The 21,189-nt window shown below is 35.3% G+C and overlaps 5 protein-coding genes and 1 long non-coding RNA gene across 6 annotated transcripts in view; 3 read left to right on the top strand and 3 right to left on the bottom strand.

Annotated features, from left to right (window-relative positions):
* Positions 1 to 3,133, bottom strand: part of LOC116162943 — an 80,244-nt gene extending 77,111 nt beyond the window's left edge. Inside the window, exon 1 of the mRNA XM_031476719.1 lies at positions 3,034 to 3,133. Within this exon, the coding sequence (XP_031332579.1) occupies positions 3,034 to 3,069 (36 nt within the window). The 5' untranslated portion in view covers positions 3,070 to 3,133. The remainder of the gene's footprint in view (positions 1 to 3,033) is intronic.
* Positions 3,134 to 8,632: 5,499 nt separating this feature from the next.
* On the bottom strand, positions 8,633 to 9,391 carry LOC116163632 (histone deacetylase complex subunit SAP18-like). Its single transcript, XM_031477664.1, has 2 exons — positions 9,204 to 9,391; positions 8,633 to 9,156 (listed from the first exon to the last, which is right to left on the bottom strand). The coding sequence occupies exons 1-2, from the start codon at positions 9,261 to 9,263 to the stop codon at positions 8,737 to 8,739; spliced, it is 480 nt and encodes a 159-aa protein (XP_031333524.1). The 5' UTR covers positions 9,264 to 9,391; the 3' UTR covers positions 8,633 to 8,736.
* Positions 9,392 to 10,396: 1,005 nt separating this feature from the next.
* Positions 10,397 to 10,945, top strand: LOC116163633 (tubulin-specific chaperone A). Its single transcript, XM_031477665.1, has one exon. The coding sequence runs from the start codon at positions 10,571 to 10,573 to the stop codon at positions 10,910 to 10,912; it is 342 nt and encodes a 113-aa protein (XP_031333525.1). The 5' UTR covers positions 10,397 to 10,570; the 3' UTR covers positions 10,913 to 10,945.
* LOC116163631 lies at positions 10,903 to 12,325 on the top strand. Its single transcript, XM_031477663.1, has 3 exons — positions 10,903 to 11,630; positions 11,683 to 12,107; positions 12,155 to 12,325. Exons 1-3 carry the CDS (start codon positions 10,935 to 10,937, stop codon positions 12,270 to 12,272), a joined length of 1,239 nt encoding a protein of 412 aa, XP_031333523.1. The 5' UTR covers positions 10,903 to 10,934; the 3' UTR covers positions 12,273 to 12,325.
* A 4,450-nt stretch (positions 12,326 to 16,775) lies between these two features.
* Positions 16,776 to 17,033, top strand: LOC116164588. The gene is made up of 2 exons (XR_004143942.1): positions 16,776 to 16,847; positions 16,897 to 17,033. It is a non-coding gene; the product is annotated as an uncharacterized LOC116164588 (long non-coding RNA).
* Positions 17,034 to 17,695: 662 nt separating this feature from the next.
* On the bottom strand, positions 17,696 to 19,379 carry LOC116164587 (cathepsin L1-like). The gene is made up of 5 exons (XM_031478780.1): positions 19,221 to 19,379; positions 18,891 to 19,049; positions 18,505 to 18,837; positions 18,205 to 18,451; positions 17,696 to 18,153 (listed from the first exon to the last, which is right to left on the bottom strand). Exons 1-5 carry the CDS (start codon positions 19,224 to 19,226, stop codon positions 17,825 to 17,827), a joined length of 1,074 nt encoding a protein of 357 aa, XP_031334640.1. The 5' UTR covers positions 19,227 to 19,379; the 3' UTR covers positions 17,696 to 17,824.
* Between the last annotated feature and the right edge of the window lie 1,810 nt (positions 19,380 to 21,189).

Genomic DNA, 21,189 nt, shown 5'->3' with positions numbered 1-21,189 from the left:
TTTTAACTTGTTCCAAAAAATTATTCGGCAAAATGGTATATGTAATAAATAATAATCGACTGATTTTGTAGTACCTGGCACATTGGTACATTTAACATTGGTTACCAAAGGGTAAGGTAATGTATCCCAGACATTGGGGTGCCATCAAATCGATAAAAGATATCACCGTGGATAAGGAATCAAAGCGGATGCGACGCATTCTTTTCTTGGAATATGATACACCTTCTAGACTCTTCGAGAATATTCCAGAATTTTTTCCAGAAACTTTCCATTTGCTGTATAAGCAAATTGAAGCGTACTTAATGGAAGTTCCCACATCGATGCCGAAGTGATTATTAGTGAAGTCCGCATTAGTATGTGATAAATTTAGCTGTTATAAATTTATGTACAAGACTGTTATAAATTCATTAATAAATCTAATAAATCAATGAAATTTACATTACAGTAACTTTGGTTCTGGCAAGCTCACTGCCATACTAACCTGTATTTACGTAAAAAAAATGCTAAAGCAATTTATTTAATCACGCGTTTGATCTCGAACTTTTTCCGTTGCAACAAAACTTTCATGTAAAAGTAAAATTATCCGATTAAAAATGAAGTTCTTGTGTTTTTACCCCTGGTAAAAATTAATAGCAACTACTTAGGACGTATGAGACAAGGAGATTTGAACTCATCATACACCAGAACCACAGATATACGTATATCTGTGCCAGAACTGACGAAAGGCTGACGGATGGATAGATTGACAGAAATTCTGACTGAGATTCATAAAGAATGCTCCAGTTAAATCTGTCACTATTTATTAAATGTCTGGCTATTTTAGTGGCGCTAAAAAAGTTGCAAGCATTGGTGATCAATTAAAATAGAACAGAAACACAAAGATGTACCACGAAAAGTTTTACCCCCCTAAGAATTGGTAAAATAAATGCTCTGGCAAAAATCCAAAAACCGGTGAATTTATATACTTATCCAGGGTAGTCAATTTTTATACAAAAATAATGTTTGCAACTTTAACCCTATGCTAAGGGTCCACAAATTTTTAAATGCGACGAGGGGTCAAATAAAGGGTACTTACACAACTGTTTTTATTCTTTTTTAGTGGATCGATTAGTTTCCGAGAAATCGGGTTTAAAAATTAATAAAAGTCCCCAAAAGGCTTAAACTAACCAATGTGTTGTTAGAAATGACCTCCACTAACTTCCATAAGTACATACAATAACGCTTTGTCGTAGTTTTACACATTTTCGCCTGGACGGTATGAAACTGTTTCATAAAATTTTCAAGTAATCACGAGGATAAGTTTTTAAAAAAAACGATGTTCGTCAAAAATCAAATCTACTCTGACTTGATTATAATGCCTTATTTTCCTAATTATGGATCCATCAGTAGCTATAGAAAAATGGACGTTCTCACTATGAATTGCAATGCTGATCAATGCAAGCAAAAAATGTTAATAGTATATAACTAATTATAGACCTGTTTTACAATTGGCCGACCTTTGAAAAAGAATGCTTACAGAGGTACTTATTTATGCATTCCAAATGTTAACGGTTAACCCATTTCTCTATTACTCATATTTCCAATTTTATTTTCAATTACTGGGTGTGTGTACAATACAACCTTCAACGAAGTGGTATGACTGAAGATAAGACACTTCCTGCTCAAGTGTCATAAATTAGATGCACTAAATTTTATCTTCTGCAATCTTTATTATACACGTCACATAGAGTTACATAAAATAAATGACAAAATTAAGGTACTTATCACTTTTAAGTCCGGGTTTTCATTGTATCGTTAGCTCTATTTGACAGTTAAGTATGTGTACCCATCTGATACCTCTGAGGTATGAAAAACCACCTAAATGTTAATAACTAAAACAGTTTAAATCTGCATTTATTAAATTTAGTCGCAATGATGTATTTTCTCGCAAGTTCATCGGTTGCTTTACCTTAGTGTAAAAGCACTATGATTGTGAGCGACTATGTGATGCAGGTTAATGTGCAGCTTAGTATGGTCTAACGGTTATGCTGATGCAGTGTTTCCTAAGCTTTCCAAGAAAGTTTAATCACGTAATGTACAAAACAACGATTGATTTCCAAACACAAAGGTTATATCAACATGGCGAAACCGGCACATTAATGAATTACCTATATATCTGAATTGGGCTTAGTTGAAACAAGAGAGAACACAACCCCTTGTTTTCTTACTAAGGTAGAACGTTACTACAACTTTCCTGGGAAAAGTATTGACAATTATGATTAGATAGCAATGTAGGTAACCTGAAAACTAAATTCATAAAACTAATTAATGCACAGCGATGATCGTGGTTAATCAATGATTAAAAAATGCACTCACATTTCAATATTTGCAATGATTGGTTAACGGTTAACCTGAATAATGTTTTGTGAAACCGACCATAAATATTAATTGACAATACGTAGGTACCTGAATCTTTATGGTCTAAATTTCATGAATTGTCCCCTCTTTTTTACATTAAAAATAATCTTTTTATTTCAAATATTAAACTATACAATGGCAAAAATTGAAATGTCAGAACAAAAGAATCTTCAAGGTATCGTCAATATTTTAATTTGATAATAGGAATAAATACACATATTTAAATTCGAGAAAGTTTCCGGCAGGTTTTAACATTTCTTACATAAGAGGACACCACATTTTGTAAATTAAATTCAAATTTCAAACATTTATACAAAAATCTAGGTAACCGCATTAATTTAACATTGAAATTTGTACCTAACAAAAAATATCCCATTTAATTAAATTTGAGGACCGTTATAAACGGTGAAAGTCAAGGTTGCGTATTCCAAAGAGTTAAAATCGCAATTACCATTACACTTTTACTATCGTTTTATAGTTAAGTTTCTATTTGATTAAACCGCGATCACGTTTTTATTGGTAGCTTTACTACTTTAAAATATAAAGAGAAATTGATACACTTTTCCAAATTTTGTTAATTTTTTTATCAGAACAATGCACTATTATTCGTATTTTCAAAAATAAATCGACACTCACCAATAACGCACAACAACAAATATTTTGCGAACTCATATTTTTAATAGCACATAATTTGATGTCATAATCAACTAAAATTTGTTCTTTAATGCGGTTTATATATGGCACACCCCACTGCATTCCACCCAACCCATGCCAACCAGCAACATCCACTTTCACACTCAATGGTGTTTCTTTATTTTCTGTCTCTTGTACGTACCTATATCGATATTATTTACTGTACTTGACATAAATACCAATTATAGTGAAATTGTATTAATTACTAATTATTTCCTGGAGGGGTATACATTCATATATCTCGTTTACCTACTGCATGGAGAAGCGTCATTTACTGTATTGAACTAATGTACCTATATAGGCACTTTACCTATACCTACATTGTGCAAACGCATAATTATTGCTTTTAACTATAGCGTTTTACCGTCCACAATGATCGCATTCAGAGATGTAAACAGCATTTAATACTTAATCCATATTTGAAAACCATAATAACTATCCACTACCATTGAATAAAAACACTATTTTTTATTCAATGCCACTACTTAATCCAATACAGCTAAACGCTCAAGATTTAAATTTGTGAAGCTTGCACGTGAGCAAAAATCACTTTACAGAGCATTATCAAAATCAATTTTGAGCATAACCGCCATCCTTTATAAAATTCTTTCAAGATTCAAATTTGTTTTTTCGATTTTAATAGCCCTTATGGACATTTCATGCCTTAACGAGAATACAAACATGAAATAATTTTTTTTAGTTTCTGATCGAATGACTCCAATTGACAATTTGGGAATTGCGTATTAGTAGGAGAGCTGGTAGACATTTTTGGGTAAGTATTTGAGGCACGCTGAAAACTTGTCCACCACTTCTCCAATAATACCCAAACACAGAAATGCAGACCTGGCTGAGGAGAAGCGGGGCTAACACCTTGCCAGGCGCCTTCAACGTTTGAAAAAAGAATGTATGCCCAGTCGAGTATCTGAATGCGAATGTTGAAATTTTCATCGTTTTTTATACCGAAATAAAAACAATTCTCCTGAAACTTTCGTCAACAGTGATCAAAGTACACTAGGTGTTCATGTATTTATTGCTGCCAGTATATACACTTCAAATCAGGAGTCCCTTGGCCCTGTGTCATTGATTTGTCAATCAATTTCAGACAAGTTTTTTTTATCGATTTCGCATACCTACTTGATAGTTGTTGCAGCGTTTTAGCGTATGTTTGTATATGTCTGAAATTGATTCACAAATCAATGACATTATTTTTTTCAAACTTTGAAGGCCCCTGGCAAAGTGTTAGCCCCGCCACTCCTCAGCCAGGTCTGCATTTCTATGTTTGGGGATTATTGGAGAAGTGTTGGAGAAGTTTTCAGCGTGCCTCAAATACCTACCCAAAAATGTCTACCAGCTCTTGGACTATATTATATGACTACAGCTATGCCCACTTTGAATTTCATTCAATTCGGTTCATAAATGACCGAGATGGCAATAGGGCACTGTGAATTTTGAATCGATTGGACCCAAATTTCGGAATTGCGTCTTATGGATAAAGCTAAGCTCATTTCATTCAATTCGGTTTACAACTAACAAAGATGTCAAAAGAGCATTCCGTATTTGTTGGCCTGCATTGTCAATTCACGAACTCGAATCTACAAATTTGATAAAAAAATCCACCTGCAAAATTTCAGCGAAATTGGCCAACTTTTTTTAATTAATAATATATAATGTTAAAATCGAGGTATAATTGGCAGACCATAGCGACGATGATTATCAAAATAATAGGGACAAGAGAAAGGGAAGCCAGAGGGGACCGCATAAGGCCATCAAGAAGAAACATAAATGTACATTCGCGGAAGAATGCTCCTGGCGATACCCGCGAAGGGGGAAGTAGTTTAGTGGGTGCAAGCCCCACACTATACCTCCGCCATAGATTTTTCCTCTTCAGGCGGAGGGGTGCGTAAGGCCATGGCCTAAGACATTCCACCATCCCCTTAAATTATTAAAAAAAAGAGACAGACAGACAGACATCAAGAGCGGAAAAAGTGCACGTTTTATTTTTTAAAACTTAACCTACCCCCCCCCCCCCCCGTAATCTTTTAAAAAGTGGTAATAGTCGCATTTTCTCAAAGTCCTTTATTAACGAGCTCCTAGCGAGTTTATAATTTTGCGGCGTCTGTCTGTCTGTCCGTCCGTTAGCACGATATCTCAAAAATGAATGGATCGAATGCGATGAAATGTTGTAGGTGGATTCTTTATCAAATTTGTAGATCGGAGTTCGTGAATTGGCAATGTAGGCCATAAAATAAGGAACGCCCTTTTACCATCTCCGTTCGTTATGAACCGAATTGCATGACATTCAAAATGAGCACAGCTTTAGCCATACAATACATAATGCTAAACCAAGCCATACCCAGGAGCTCGTTTGCTGTATTTATTTAACTTATTAGTAGGTATGTTCGAAATATAATATTATTGCACAAACAAGTTTAAGCTGATTTTAGCGATTAAAGTCTATTATTATCTATGACAACGATTAATATTGCGACACCTGGTTTTCTCACTTTTAAGGGCGCTTCATATAATTAGCGCTACCTAATCGAAGGTATTTGTCTAGGTATTTGTTGAAACCAGCAAGCCCTAGTTGGGAGTGGTTGGAAATAAGAACGAAATGCTTTTCACGCTTTTCCCTTTATTAGAACCTTACACTAGGTATTTCTTACACTAACTCATTGATTAAAAAATTTTCAATGACTAGTGGACTTACATACAACCCTGGCCTAATATACTCTTATTAGGCCATGCATACAACTTCGCTTACGGAACTAAACTTAAGCCTAGAAATATGAGTAGGTATATAAAGCAATGTTGTAGGTAAGGGAGTCTTTTTCCCAAGTGGGCGGAAATTTTCGCTCGTTAATCTTGACGCTCACTTTTAATCCTACCTATGAGTTCGCTCCCTAACAGTATTGTAAGTCCACCCAAAATACTACTCGCATCACAGTACCACTCTCCATCAAAATGTTGAAAAACGAGCGAGTGGACATACGGACAAATTGCCAACAATTTCCTTTTCCCATCATTTGGGAAAATTACGCTAACAATGTCCCTAAGTTAAACACAACATGCACCAAATTCGCTTCTTGGGCATAAAGATAATTCGTTCGGCCGTTTCCCTAACTATCCCCTTTTTTCCATTTTCCAGGAAATTTGTCCGATAGCATTATTTAAATACTTTGTAACGGCCCTAGCGGTTACAGGCTACCCTTCGCCTCTTCGTAACCCACGGACCTCTAAAACCTCCCTTCAAACCACCTCCTGTTCGCCAAGACCAAAGAGTACCCATAGTGTACTCTTTGGCCAAGACAATCTGTGTATGTTTGGTTGCCTACGTCCCGGAACACAGGGAGTTGTATCTCGATAGCTAATCCTCGAGATCGTTTATAATTTTGTATTGCTGTCTGTCCGCCCGTCTGTCTGTCTGTCCGCCAGTTTGTCCGTGTGCACGATAACTTTGTGTTAAACGTCCGATCGCTTTCAACATTGATAGATATACTCTTCACGATGTAAGAAAGGTCGCTATTGTTTTTCGGCTTTGTTTATATTAGTATATAGTCCTTGGGTGTGAGAGTGTAGTGGGAATGTCAACAAACATGACGTCTCCGAAACTACCGCCCTCTCCTGCTAGAAATTTAGATTAAGTCCGGATACCTACATGAGTCCAATTAAGAAGTAATGTTATTAAATTTCACATCATTACAACTTGAAACAATGCCGATAGTTATACGGCTTTGTGTGCGGGTGCACCATTCTGTTGTAGTAACGAACAGTTCCGACGTTAGTTATTTATGTGACTTACATCATTCTATTATTCATAATAAAAAAAAAAGCTACTCAATACAGTATGTACTATTTTTATGGGCCATATAAAAAAATAAAGTTGATGATTTCTTCGAAACGAAACGTCGTATTGTAGTTTTAACGATGTCTTGTAGAGCTCAAAAAATGGCAATGAGAAAGTGTTTTTTTTGTATCTGTTCTAATAACGTCAGAAAAAAATAAACACGAAATTGAGAAATTTCTGTTTTTCGGGCATATCATCGGAAGTAATTGGAATTTTCGGGTTTTGTTTAAACCATGATAATAACTCTTTAACTGCGCATCTTTTTTTCTAAATTTACCATCATCATATCTTCTATGATAAAAATCTTTATCATGGACACAGACACAGTTGTTGGGGGTGCAAGAGAGGTTTAAATGCGCGAATTAAAGTTATTGACGACCCTCAGTTACAATTAAGGTATAACTTATGACTTAGAAACTATTAGAAATGGTAAATACGAACAATAGCACCAAGTTTTAAACGCGCGAAATTAAATAATGTGGTCCTGAAAACTAGAAGAATGGACTGATTGAATTTCATAGTTTCTATTGTGAGAGGTCGACGTTTCAACGTCCCAGGAATCTAAAAAAGTGTTTTTAAAAAATGTCTGTAGGTATGTATGTGCATGCCGTATTCGATGCCCTATAATTCTTGCAAACTAGGTTGCAGTCGAAACTACCCGACCGATTTGATTGAAATTTGAAACAGATGTTCTCTTGAATGGTCTCGACAGCCGAAAAGTTTTTGGAGATGATTCGAAAATGGCAAAGGCCTAAATCGACATTTATTGAATGGCGTATTGTTTTTCCGTCGCATGTGCGTGCAATCGTATTATAAGTTCCCCGATTTATTTTTGCGACTACAATCGTATGACAGAAAATCGCAAGTGCGCGCCTAGCCTAATAAGATGTCACCGTTATAGGAAGTTCTCAAAATTTGGGAAATTTATGGCAATTAACCTAATCGATCATGAAACCCTCTAACGGTATATTTTGATACAGGTTTCATTTTACTTTTCCGCACCCATCTATGGGTGGGTATTGTTTTCATCTCAGAAAAAAGCTTGTTACCACGATAACTCAAAATCTACTGGGACAAATTGCGTAAATTTTTACAGGCGTATTATTACTTGCCGATTGGAGAAGACACCTATTAATTTTTGAATTTTGTTTTCATTTTCCCTAGCTGATACGGGCGCAGATGGACGGCTCCTTTCAATTCCGTAAACATCCAATGTGCGCCCTTCAGAATCTGGCGTGTTGTGACGAAATTCTGATAACAAGATTCAGATCCATAAGGCATGTCTTTGGCGAGATTCAACTTGCGTTGAAACTCTTGATGGTTCATGTTTACTTATTGTCTAATTACAACAATTTTGGACTGATGAGACAACCAGCAGTACAAGAAAACCTGTTAATTTTTGCAAATAATTTATTTCACCTCTGCTTTTTGTTTTTGAGGGAACAAAGGAAGCAAACGAATTTGTTAATAGGTTGTACCATTGAATTTAAATTTTGTGTAGGTAAGGGTTTCACTTGAATCACAGTGTAGATACAAGTTAGTTAAGCGTTCAGCATTTCCAAAATAAGAACGTTGGCGATTGCCAGACTTCATAATGAAGATGACTGTAGACTACCCTCTACTTTTGAGACGCCACCTGAAGGTGTGTCAGCTATTTTCCCATTGATTTATTGTTCAGGTGCCTTTTTAAAGTTTTGGTTTTGTAGTAAATGTAATAAATAATTTGAAATTTTGCTTAAACTTAGCTTTATAATTTCAGAAATTACAGTTTATGAGAATGCAACTTAATGAATATCTAATACTCAATATTGTCTTTGTCTATGATTAGTGTACGACTGGGAATAGTTTTTTCTTGCATTTGCATTCCATGAATCAGCTGGTGTGATTGCAATATCCATATAGTCCCCAACAGATAGTCTAGCTTGCAACAATGTTTTCAAATCATCAGGCCCTTTTTGCCCAGCCATTGTGCTGCCAATTTCTCGCATACGGTACATCGGTGTACGAATATCAGGATACACGAGTGCAAAGGAAAATTTTGTTCCTTTACGTCTAGCTTCTGGATTGACTTCCTTAACTAAAAGTGCCAATTCATTTAATGTAGCATCTTTCCATGTATAAATTTGTAGCTCATTCTGCGGCACGTTCCCCTTGTTATATTCGGACATTTTATGGTGATGTCCCGTGGTAGAGACGAACACACGAAGCAGAAAAGGGCATACCTACAACACATAGTAAAAAAAATTGAAACAGATTACGGAATTATTACTTTCTGTCGATCAACAGAATCTTCCTTTTTCTCTTCTATTATTATATCGATTCCAGCCATTAAATTAAAACAACGACACGATGTCAGAGTAATATTATCTTTATTATGAACACGAAAATAAATACCAACAATTTAAGGTTAGCTTCACATGAAAACGACGACGCTGACGCTTGTAGGCTGAGTTCATATATCTGGCTGAGTTGCAACTTATAATGGGTGCATTCCACTGATCTAACTGAGTTCAGTGGCCAAAGGCGTAACGGCTACAATACCTATAGAGCAAGAAAACGATTGAGAATGCATATTATGCACGGATCTCTTAAAAAAGATATCGGTGATATTATTATTTATTATTTATTATTTATTATTTATTATTTATTATTTATTATTTATTATTTATTATTTATTATTTATTATTTATTATTTATTATTTATTATTTATTATTTATTATTTATTATGTACGTAGTACACGTATAGCGCGCTTTCGATATTTAAAGTGTCTGGCAATGGATACTGCCGACAGAAGGTATTTGGCAGTATTAATTTCTAATTGTTTACAATATTCCCTACTACATCATGCGTAAGAATCAGTCCTCAGACTGTATGTAAAGTGAGTACAATTTTTACGTACCTGTAGCTGTAGCACCTGGTGCCTGAGGATTGGTCATCGGCCCAGGCCAGGGAATATGTATACGTTCACTGTACACAGTAACACTACTCGATTGTCCATTAAAAAATAAGTAACGTCTGACGGTCCTGAGATCTTGCTCTATAATCTATATTAAACCATTCTCTCCTGGCTAGAAAATAGTACTCGTCATGAAGTCCATTGCATTTAAAATCTGTTCCTAAACCACTATTACGGCCTGTGTTTTCAGCTAACAGTGATTAGATGTTTTTGCAAAGAATGATGTAATTCTTTGAAAAAACATCCAATTAAGTACATGCCTTTGTTTTCCAAACTGGCCAGACAACGTATGCTGTGTGAAACCGGCCGTTAATGTTGAAAAGTACTTTTTGAAAAGTACAAAATCTGGACGATTTTTTAATACCAAATTAAAGATTTGATCAATCATTGGCAGCTTTCGAATATACAATGTATTCACCCCGACATGTCAAACTGACGTTCAGTTGGTCAAATAATTAACGAAGATTTTTGCATGGACAGAAATGTGTAAGATTTGGCAACGCTGTTACATATCTATGATTCATTCCAATTTTTTACTTCTTTCAGTAATTTGTTTATTGATTAATTTGTTGCTGTTCTTCTTGTAAATTATTATACTTAATAGATTTTCAAAGTTAAATTAGACAAGTTGGTGGGGTTTGTGTTTTCGTAAATCGTACGTATGTTTTTTAATCTGTAATGGCCGACCCACGTTTAAAAACATTAAAAATTAAGACAGGTGTTGTGAGACGATTAGCTAAAGAAAAAGTAGTTTACGAGGAAGAAGCTGAACAACAACGCGCTAGAATCGAAAAGTTTAAACAAGAAGGAAAAGACGAATACGATATAAGAAAACAAGAAGAGGTACTGCAAGAGTCGCTGATGATGGTACCGGATTGTCAACGTAAATTGGCCAAAGCAATCGAAGAATTAAAAAACATCATTGAGAACGAACTTGACTTGAAGGACTTAGAAGATTATCAAACTGCTGTTAAAATTATTGAAGACGCTAAGTTACAATTACCAAATCAAGATTGTTGATTACCCCTAATTAGTTACTATAATGGACTATTATAACAATTCAAATACTTTTTCAGCTTCCCACTCGCTTACGCACACACAAAACTATAACTACCCTTCATATTCAGTATCGGATCCACGATTAAGCTACGCTTACCATAACACCGTACCTATTCATCAAACTTCCAACGACTCAAATTCCCTGCAGTTGTACGACTTATCTTTACCAGCAAACGTGATAGAAACAAAATCGGATGATGAATTATGGATAGAAACTTGGTTGTCGAAAATTGGTAAAATTCAAATCAACTTAAATTCAACAATCGAGATAAAACCAACACGATCCACCGTATACAAAACTAACAACATTCAAATACACTCTGTGCGTAACTCTCTAAGGAATTGTGTGCAAATATTAAACAATCTTCAATCTTTGCAAGAGTATTTAAAGAAAAATGCATCAACGATGTCGTCTGCAGAGTGGACAAAAAAGACGACTGAAATTGGCCTGATAAAAGAACAATTTTCAAAACATATGTTTCAATTTGAAAGCCAGGAAACCATGAGTAAAATACTAAAGGCAGTGGAACAACGTAAGAAGAAGCGTAATTGCCAGAGAAGAAGACGTCAACAACGATCTATTGACTCTGCCAAACAACGAGAGGAAATCGACAAAGCCCATAAAGAAGTAGACAGATGGCTGGAAAACATGAAGGATGAAGTGGAACGTGCGAAAATGGTACTTAAAACATATTTACCCTTAAATCCTGACTAATAATACATTCTTTTAGGAAGAACTCATGAAAAAAGATGCAGATTGTGTTTTAGCGGAAGTAACGAAGAAAAAATCGGATGCCAGAAAAACACTATCTTTAATAGCCTCTTTAGTTAAATTGCGGCAAGTGAGAGAGCACGCAGCTAAACAACGTGGGGAGAAAGTGTCCTTGGAAGATCACAATGCTTTTGAAAAAGTAACTAATCATCTAACGAAAATATGGGACAGTGCTCTTGAAGTGTACGGTAAAGAGGAGAAAACTTTACAAGTGATGCTGATGCAAACTGCAACCGAAGATAATAATTCCGCACGTATTGCTAAGGAGAGAAATATTATGCACGAATGGGAGTCCGCATTTTTTGGACCAAAAACTATTCTCGCACCTTCTTACTTTAATCTGGCTGTGGCAGAAAAAGATTTGGATACATTTATAGCAATTAGGTAACAGAATGCGGTTTCTTGTTTAACATTAATTTATGTTGTTACAGGAAAAGTTGGGATACATTCTTGTCTGCAGAAGATGAGAGTGTGTCTAATATTCCTGTTGGTTGGGTTTTACCAAATTCTAATCCAAATGGAGATTGGGCTAAATATCGAAACTGTTGATGTGCTTTCATTAGTTTAGTAATTTTATTCTTATTAAAGCTTTTTTACATGAATTTATATTAAGTTATATTCATTATTTGTGTGAAAATGGTTAACAAACAAAGAAATAAATAAAAATCGCTACTAATTTGACTTCCATACAGAAATACGTATCTTTAGTTGTAGAAAGGATTTAAATTGCCTTAAGTTGTTATTCATTGCTTCTTGTTGTGGTCTATTGTCTAGATTTCAATGCTACAGTGACACTGGTGGAATACTACCTATTTAAGACAGATTGTGGATAAAATAGTATACAAACCTCGATGGTCAGTGGTTCATATCCAATGCCTCGCGCTTATACCTCAGCTCTTGGCGTAGGTAATGAACCACTTCCCAGCTCGGTATGTAATTTACTTGATAAATAATTATCATTGCCACCCACAGTTAGTAAAGGAAGTATTGCATTGCATTGGGTAAAAAATGACCCCCAAATTTTTTGGATGGAAATACACATTTCAAAGTACCAGGAATCCGAATCTAACAAAATCTCGATGGTGTGTTTGTATTCTCATTTCTGGCTGAACTGATGGGAACCAAATTTGGTGCACATATTCTTAGACCTAAATAGAAATGCTTTTGGGCAGAATCGCAAGTGTATCAAACTCATTTAAGGCTGAACCGATTGGAACCAAATTTGGTACACATATACTTAAAACATAAAAGGAAGACCTGAAAAGCTTTTGGGGAGAATCGCGCATGTACGGGTGGTATCTGTGCTGGTGACAACAAATTTTTTTTAATGTACACAATTATTCACTTATTAGTGAAAGCGAGAAATACCCTATTAATGACAAAGTACATTTTAAAAAAATTAAAACAGGGTGGGCATTATTAGGCAAATAAGACAAAAATTTGGCTGAACCCGGACATTTGAAATAACAAGCTACAAATTGGTAAAAATGTTACAGACAATGTCTTAATTTAAATTCCAAAATTCCCCAAAAAATCTATCTTTGGAGGAAATCCGCTATCTGGGAAAAACTGGCCCCTTATTGGAATATTCTAATTTTAAGCATAGCCATTGAATTTAAAACTATAAATTCAATGGCATAGCGAATGAACCGAGCATCCAATTTGATTTATTTTTGTTATTCGTCTAGCTGTCTAGTAGGTGATGATAGGTACAGTTAACTGTGATGAAGTTCTCCACCTGGTTTGCTAGCAATAAAATCAATCACGGGGAGTAACGTCCACTTAAAACGAAACAACCTTTGTTACAGCATCTAGAATGGCCACGATCAAAGACACTGTCGCGTTGAACTCAACCCCAACCACCTTGTTCACCGATTGCTGTGTGTTGCGCGTGACGATGATGAGCTCAAAGAGTACTAGGAGATATGAACTTGCACTACTTGCAGCAAAACCTACTGCGCTTTTGGCGCACTTGAAATGTACTTGACATTTCAAACTATTGACCAATCATAAGCATTTCGGATGACCGTATCGTCGGATTTCGTACTTAAGCTGGATTCAGATGAATACGAAATCCGACGATACGGTCATCCGAAATGCTTATATGATTGGTCAATAATTTGAAATGTGCTTGACATTTCAATCTATTGACCAATCATAAGCATTTCGGATGACCGTATCGTCGGATTTCGTATTCATGTGAATCCAGCTTTATTCATGTGAATCCAGCTTTATTTTCCGTTTCTCAAAACCGTAGAAATCTCAGACCATATAGTACATGGACTGCTAATTGTAACTAAAATATGGTCAAGGACATCGCCTGGGTATGTGAGTTTCAGGGTAAACGAGTCTGTCCGAAGTTGTCCGATTAGACACGATTTGAGACTGTCTTAACCTATAAATTAACAAACGTCAATTAATTAATCGTCTAGATATGCCAAAAAAAGCAAACCTATTCTTATTTGTGGACGTATAGAAGATAATCAAGAGTATTTAAAGCTTCCCGTACTACGCGGTTACTATAAAAGCTACTCTTTACGTGATACGAGTGGTGTTTACACGACTTTAGTTTACCCTTAGATTCACATACCCACGACTACTAGTGCCCTCTATCTGTGACCACTCATTTTGTATTAAAAGCATAGGGCTAATAGCAGTCCATGTACTATATGGTCTAAGGTAGAAATCCACAAAATAAAAAATTACATTTTTATAAATCAGTGATGCTTTGGAATCTTTTAACAAACCACAATAGCGCATATCGCATCTCAGTTATCGTTTTTTGACGTCGAACGATTTTCATATTCAATTCTGTTTTAACTAACCGATGCAAGAAAAAGCGTCTATGGGGTAGTGTTTTTTTAAGAGAACGTAATGCTGCATCTGCATCAGAAATTATTTGTTTGTCATCTTCCGGAACCAGAGAACATAATCGAAGAAAAAGAAATTGATTTGAGGAAGAATTGTTCTTAAATATTCGGATTTTCCGCTACTGCAGCCAAAACGTAGAATGTATTGTCGTTTTCCTGATGGTTTTGACGGACATTTTGAACTTCATTGCACAACTTTAACATTTCTTGTTTCTTTTCAGTTAAATACCTACATGATAAACAATTTATATTAACTAATTTATAAACAAGTAGGTATAAATTTAATATACGTCACAAAGGCAAATCATGAAAAGTTATCGCTGTTTTTTTAAGTAATTCCAAGGCATATCTGATTTTTTATTGTAAAATGAACCTTTTTATTTTGTCGATTTCTACGGTTTGAAAAACGGAAAATTATGAGTAATAGTATGAACAGATGCAGTATTTTTTTCTCCGAAAAAAACGCATTTAGACTTTTGCTGTAAAATAATAGGGTTTATAGTAAGTAATTGACTATAAAGAAATTACCATTGAAATTCCTATGCTGCGTCGCGCTAGGCACCACCCTGTATAGGTACATAATATACTATAAAAAAAATACTTACCTTATAAAGAGTTATTCAACAACTGGTCCTTTTTTAAAAAGTACATAAAACACATTCAATTTGAATACAATGATGAAATCTGTATTATCAATTGAAAGAACATTTTTTGCGATTAATTTAAATTAGCTACGTTGTTGATGGCCCATTCTTTGAGAGTTTGAGCTCAATTTTCTATCACTCCTTCAAGCATTTCGACCGGAATCTCACGAATAATACGCACAGTGTTTGCTTCCAATGCTTCAATCGTTGTCGGTTTATGGCAAAGACTTTTGATTTGACGTAGCCCCAAAGGAAAAAGTCCATTGGCGTACCTAATATCGCGCGCACTATCTATAAGGTGGCCACTCACCCGTCCAAAACGTGAAATCAGCTGCTCTTCGAAATGACCTCTCAAAATATTCATTGTTTCACGAGCTGTGTAATGGCAAGATGCACCGTCTTGTTGAAACCAAATGTTGTGGAGATCACGGGCTTGAATTTCAGGTATAGCAAAAAGTCTGATACCATGGCTCGATAGCGAGCACCATTCACAGTTACGTTCCGGCCATCATCATTTTTGAAAAAATACGGACCGATGATTCCACCAGCCCGTAAACCATACATCAGCACGTTGTTTTCGCTAAGTATAACGGTAGCACTTCAAACTCTTCGGGCTGCTCTGCAGCGCAATACTACAATTTTGTTTATTGACGAAAAACATTCTTTACAGAACGCTGATTTTCATAATAAATTTGAACAATTTGTTGTTGAAATGTAACTAAGGTTTTCCATGATTAAATGGCAAACAATACTGAGTAGACACGTCGGTTGAGTTTGATAGTAGTGGTGCTTGATTTGCCAAAAAAATACGTATAGAAAAAAGAACCAGTTGTTGAATAACCCGTTACTAACAAGAGATACTTACTTAAGTGGTGTAAGGCAAAGGTTTCCAAAATTGGTCAGAACCGTCTACTATGCGGATGGCTCCTTAAAGCCCGTTTTACATATATACCTACCTTAGTTTTACAAAGAACCGATGATCAGGACTACAGTGACTCTACATGTACCTAGAGACAGTGTGGTCATACGGTGGTGTTATTTTTTATTGATAGTTTGGAGATCCGCCACGTTTCGACCAAATACATCGGATTGGTAGAAATTATCTTGGAAACTAAGGCAAAGAATTTTATTGCTGGACAAAATTGTGACAGCATTATTGTAACCATACCAAAATCTACTTAATTCCGTTAAATCAATCAGCTCAATAAAATTAGAATGACCGACATGGAGCATTTATGACTGTCATTAAAGTTAAACTGTATAAGTATCTGTAACTGGAAGGGCATCGATAACCAAAATCGCGTGCCGCATAACGTACAGGACTACAACCGGTATATTAAAGGTACCATCACTGCATCCATCTAAATGAGCTAAAGCTGCTAAAACTTCAAAATTTGGTAGGAACGATATAATCTTTTGACTTTGACGGGTGTCCTAACGGATCATTGTGGAATGAAAAGACTTCCACGATGTGTTCGAATTTAAATGTCGCATAGAATCAATTAACTCTTGGAAATTCGTTTAAATCAGATCATCCTATGCGATTAGAAAAGTCACCCAATAAGTTTGATCTTATAGCTGTCAATTTTGATTTGAAGTTAGAAAACGTGGTATTTTTGTAGTTTCGTCTACATACAATTATTATTGTACAGTTTTTAGTTTCCATGAAAAGTACGTCTTTTTGTAGGAACGGGCAGCGCTGTAAATCGTATTTATAAAATTCCGTCCATATAAACATCTTCACGTCATGGCAGAGAAAGATTTAGCGGCGGAGCTGTGGAACTACAGTGCAACTGGTACGTACGTAAAGTTGTTTTTAACTCGTAGTCAGTAGCAACATGGCCGAGCAATATGATGTTTCTCCAACAGAAAAGAAGGAATTGCTGGATCGTATGAAAAGAAGAACGGCTCTAAGGGAAGAATTTTTAAGATTGTCTACTAATCCTCATCGACACAGCTTGAGCGAAGGTGGCGTTGTGGTAAGTTAGCTTTTGTTTTTTAAACGTAACCCAGTTTGGTTATGTTAGCCATGTTAGGTAATAATGCGGTGTTGCCATTGCTATTGTTTGGATTTTAACTCGAAATTTTTTACTCGTAAGTTTTTAATCAAATGCAGACGCTTTTGCATTCAATGTCCAAAAGTATTGAACTGAAATTAAATTAGTCCTTAACCATTGAATATTTAATTATAGACAATGAATAGATTCGGGGAAAACCACTTAAATTGCATGTAGGCAGGCAACCCAACATGCCGTTGTGTTTCAGTGTGATTTCATAGCATAGCGGTGAAATCTATAAATGAATTTCATCTATGTTATCATGGTAGCCTTTTATGTAATGGATTGGTTGAAAGTTTTTAGTTATTTTTGAAAATATTCGGAGATGTTGAACAGTTGGGCATATCGGTGCGGTTTTTTTTGCACGCAAATGAATGAACAAACTATGAATAAAACACAAATTGATGCAATATAATTTTTTAAGACACGTAAATAGTAGATAGAAAGCGTTAGATTAAAGTCTTAAGTAAATAAAGTAAAACAGAAGAATTGTAAAGTTAGGTATATTATTTTTTAAAAGATGTAAAAAATTACATTTCTGGATAAACTGCATAACTAGCAATTCCACAGTGGTTGGTTTCGTTTCTGGAAATTCTTGCGTAACCCTTTTCTCCCCATTCGTCACCGTAAGAATTTTTCACAATCCAATATTTCTGCCCCTTTTCCTCGCCATATCCGACCAACAACACGGCGTGATTTAAATATTCGATGGACGATTTGCAATCCTTTTCGTAGTATATTCCACCACCATAAAATTGCCAGTTTTCAGAGGAAGCATCCATACCGACAGCAATCGGGCCGATATTATGCAATGCCTCTTTTAACGCATTTTCGTCTCCTTCTTCGATCGTAACGTACGCTAAAAAGCAATTTGTAAAATATTGTTTCTTATACTTAGTACAACTCTTACATTGAATGTTGGCCGCCACATTTTCTGTTTTTGCTTGACATTTATCTCCAGTTTCTGCAGTGTAGGGGTAGGACACGTCAGTGACAAGTCCTTTGTCCTTAATATAGTCATAGGCTGGCTCCAATGAACCACCGTCACAACCGTAGTTCTCATAGGGTTCCACCAGCGAACAATCTAGTACTTCTTGTGGACTGATGTCTTGAAGTTTTTTTGTTTTAATAGCAATGTGACTTTCGACAGCAGCGGCCTGAAATATTTTCCTGTATCATTCTAGTTTGGTTCAAACTTTCAACTACTTACCGATGCGAATGCATAACACGAAGCGCATTCGCCTTGGTTTTTAACCGAAGTAACAACACCCTTGTCCCTCCAATCAAATTGATCTACTACAGGTTCATTTTTAGGGACGTACTTCTTTACAGGACGATTCACTCGGAAATACGCTTTAATTTTCAAACCGTTTAGAAGCTTATTGAATTCTGCTGATATTAAATCGCAAAACTGATTCACTTTCGCCAAAAATGGCAAGTTTGCTATTTGCGTGAGTTGATTGATTTTTTCGTAATTGACGGAGAAAATCTCTAATCTCTTCTTTTCTTCTTCTGGAGTGGCATACTTTTTGCCAAATTTGCTCTGTAATTTCAAAAATGAAATCCTGGAAGCGTGTAGTTAGGGATTGATTATACCTTGAAGTTATTGAATTGCTCTGTAAGCAACTTTACTGTGAATGTTAGCGGTTTTGCTGCGATTTTCACGACAGTTTCAAGCGGTTTTGGTAATGGCAATAATTGTGATTCGGCCCGATGTACCAGGAAAACTCCCGCTAGCAGCAATACAATGGCGAGCTAGTAGATAGATACAGAATTTCGTTACGATTTTTAAATGCATTTAAGCAAAAACGAACAGTAGGTAAGCCACAGATCGTGGTATTAAAAAAAGAGATTTCTGTTCTGCCCTTCGCTACACTTATCACAAAATGTGATAAATGTTGCGCTATAAAAAATTATACTTCTTACCTTCATGGTTCACTTATTTTGACTGTTTCGTAGTTTAACTCGATATTCTTTTAAGATCGAAGTCCCCCTCCCATTATCGGTTATTTATTCCTTATTTTCAATGTTTTCTCGTATACCACTGATAAAACATTTTTTACGTACAAATGTCACAACCCACTAAATTAATTAATCGTTAATAGTTACTTAATTATAGAAAATGTCAACAACCAAGATACTGACTCACGGCAACTTGTTTTTTGTTTCGCTTCTTGTAACCTGTTTTGTATTTTGGTCCGGTGTAGGCATATTTTTACCATTTGAAATATTTTGAGGACCCATTAAATAAATCGTACTACCTATACAATTATGTTAATCATATATTAGCATTGTTAATTAACTTACAAATATTTCTAGTGATGACCATCAAGGGCTCAATAAAATATAAGCCTCGAAAATAAGTTATTAATACTGATGAGTTTGCCAGAAATTCCAAGTAATTGCCGTTTACAAATGGAGACTATTATGTAAAATAAACGTCGAGATTAATTGTGTATAATCTAAGTTAAGATATCGTCGAGTATAAATTTAGATAATGGGGTCTGCTTTTTTTTTTATTTTATTTTTATTTTATTTTTTTTTATCATGGGGTTCTGCTTTTTTTTAAACTTTTATAAACAATAACGACGTTTTGCCATTAGAACGATCAGTGGTGAATTACGTTTTCTATTTCTTATAGAGAAGCGCCATCATCTAAGACCTTGCTGACGACCATGAGCTTCATAGTTCAATAGCATTACCTCGAGCATTACTTTACATAAAAATTGATTAAAACATTTTTAATGAAATTAATTCCCCTTTGCTAAGTAATATAACAGTCATTTAATAAACTACAGTTGATACATATTTATTTATGACGTTAATTCTAACTAAGAAATGTCAGTGCACCAGTTTTGTTGCGAAAACGTCTAAATGCATTATAATGCGTTTTACTTAATTTGAAAAGAAATTTTTCATTTTCGTTTTTAATTTTTTCATGATAAACTAATCGTACTAAATTAATTTCTAACCAAAACAGATGGATGGTTTGATTTCGTTAAATTTTGGAGACACAGTGATCTCGATCAACTTTTGAAAAATCCAAAGAACTAACTACACACATGTTCACTTTTACATAGTTCTTAGGCACGAATAGAAAAATCTGACATGAAAACTGTATCTGGATCGCACTTTGGGTTCGATTAAACACACAGTTTAAATGATAAAAACACAAATTTATTACCCCACACATAAACGTTCGACAGCAGTAAGTAAATAAGGAACTTCAGTTCTTGATGACACTGAATTTAATGACAAAATTTGGTGGCTTTTCGGACGATAGTACACTTAATTTTTAATGAAAAGACATCCTTATATCACCATGCAACAAGTTGATTGGTCAACTCACACACGTACCAACTCTTTCTGATAACGGGTAACACGTTTTTAAAAAACAAATACTGCAATACAAATTCAAACGAAACGATCACACTTTATGTCCCAAATGTTTCTTAACTGCATACCGATAAGGCTTAGAGACTTAGAACCGCACATTTTTAGAAATAAAAGGAAACGCATTTTAATTCATCAATGTTGTTTCAGTGCTGTAGATTTTTTTAAATGTGACTTTAATCAAAGATGTGTCCACGATTAGTTTTGTTTGGCAATGGAGTACTTTTTTGTGATGTTTGTAACGTATACACCACTTGTTATCTGTATATTTATAAGCTTTTTAGACTGGCAATGATACTATATTTCAGGGGTGGCCAAACTTTTTACAAGACCCATTTCCTCGGCCATTTCTTTTTGTATGAAATTTGCGAGAGCCACACTTCCCATCATTGGCGAGAGGGCGGGGAGGGGTCTAGGGTTTAACAAATTATTTATTTATCTTTCTTTGTGGTTAGGTTGGAATAGCACTTTCAGGTGCTGATTTGGTAATTGCGACCGTTTT

The sequence above is a fragment of the Photinus pyralis genome, unplaced genomic scaffold, assembly GCF_008802855.1.
Source record: "Photinus pyralis isolate 1611_PpyrPB1 unplaced genomic scaffold, Ppyr1.3 Ppyr1.4_LG2, whole genome shotgun sequence".
Classification (NCBI taxonomy): Eukaryota; Metazoa; Arthropoda; class Insecta; order Coleoptera; family Lampyridae; genus Photinus; species Photinus pyralis.
Note: the sequence above shows the minus strand (reverse complement) of the source record. Positions and strands in the feature narration are given on the sequence as shown.

Bases quoted from the DNA above. Each gene is read 5' to 3' on its own strand.
- LOC116163632 (XM_031477664.1), bottom strand. From the start codon at position 9,263: ATGGCTGGAATCGATATAATAATAGAAGAGAAAAAGGAAGATTCTGTT. The intron at 9,157-9,203 runs GTAATAATTCCG...TATGTGTTGTAG, and splicing joins ATTCTGTTGATCGACAGAAA to GTATGCCCTTTTCTGCTTCG.
- LOC116163633 (XM_031477665.1), top strand. From the start codon at position 10,571: ATGGCCGACCCACGTTTAAAAACATTAAAAATTAAGACAGGTGTTGTG.
- LOC116163631 (XM_031477663.1), top strand. From the start codon at position 10,935: ATGGACTATTATAACAATTCAAATACTTTTTCAGCTTCCCACTCGCTT. The intron at 11,631-11,682 runs GTACTTAAAACA...ACATTCTTTTAG, and splicing joins AAGTGGAACGTGCGAAAATG to GAAGAACTCATGAAAAAAGA. The intron at 12,108-12,154 runs GTAACAGAATGC...ATGTTGTTACAG, and splicing joins GATACATTTATAGCAATTAG to GAAAAGTTGGGATACATTCT.
- LOC116164587 (XM_031478780.1), bottom strand. The intron at 18,838-18,890 runs GTATAATCAATC...TTGAAATTACAG, and splicing joins AGCAATTCAATAACTTCAAG to AGCAAATTTGGCAAAAAGTA. The intron at 18,452-18,504 runs GTAAGTAGTTGA...AAAATATTTCAG, and splicing joins CGTGTTATGCATTCGCATCG to GCCGCTGCTGTCGAAAGTCA.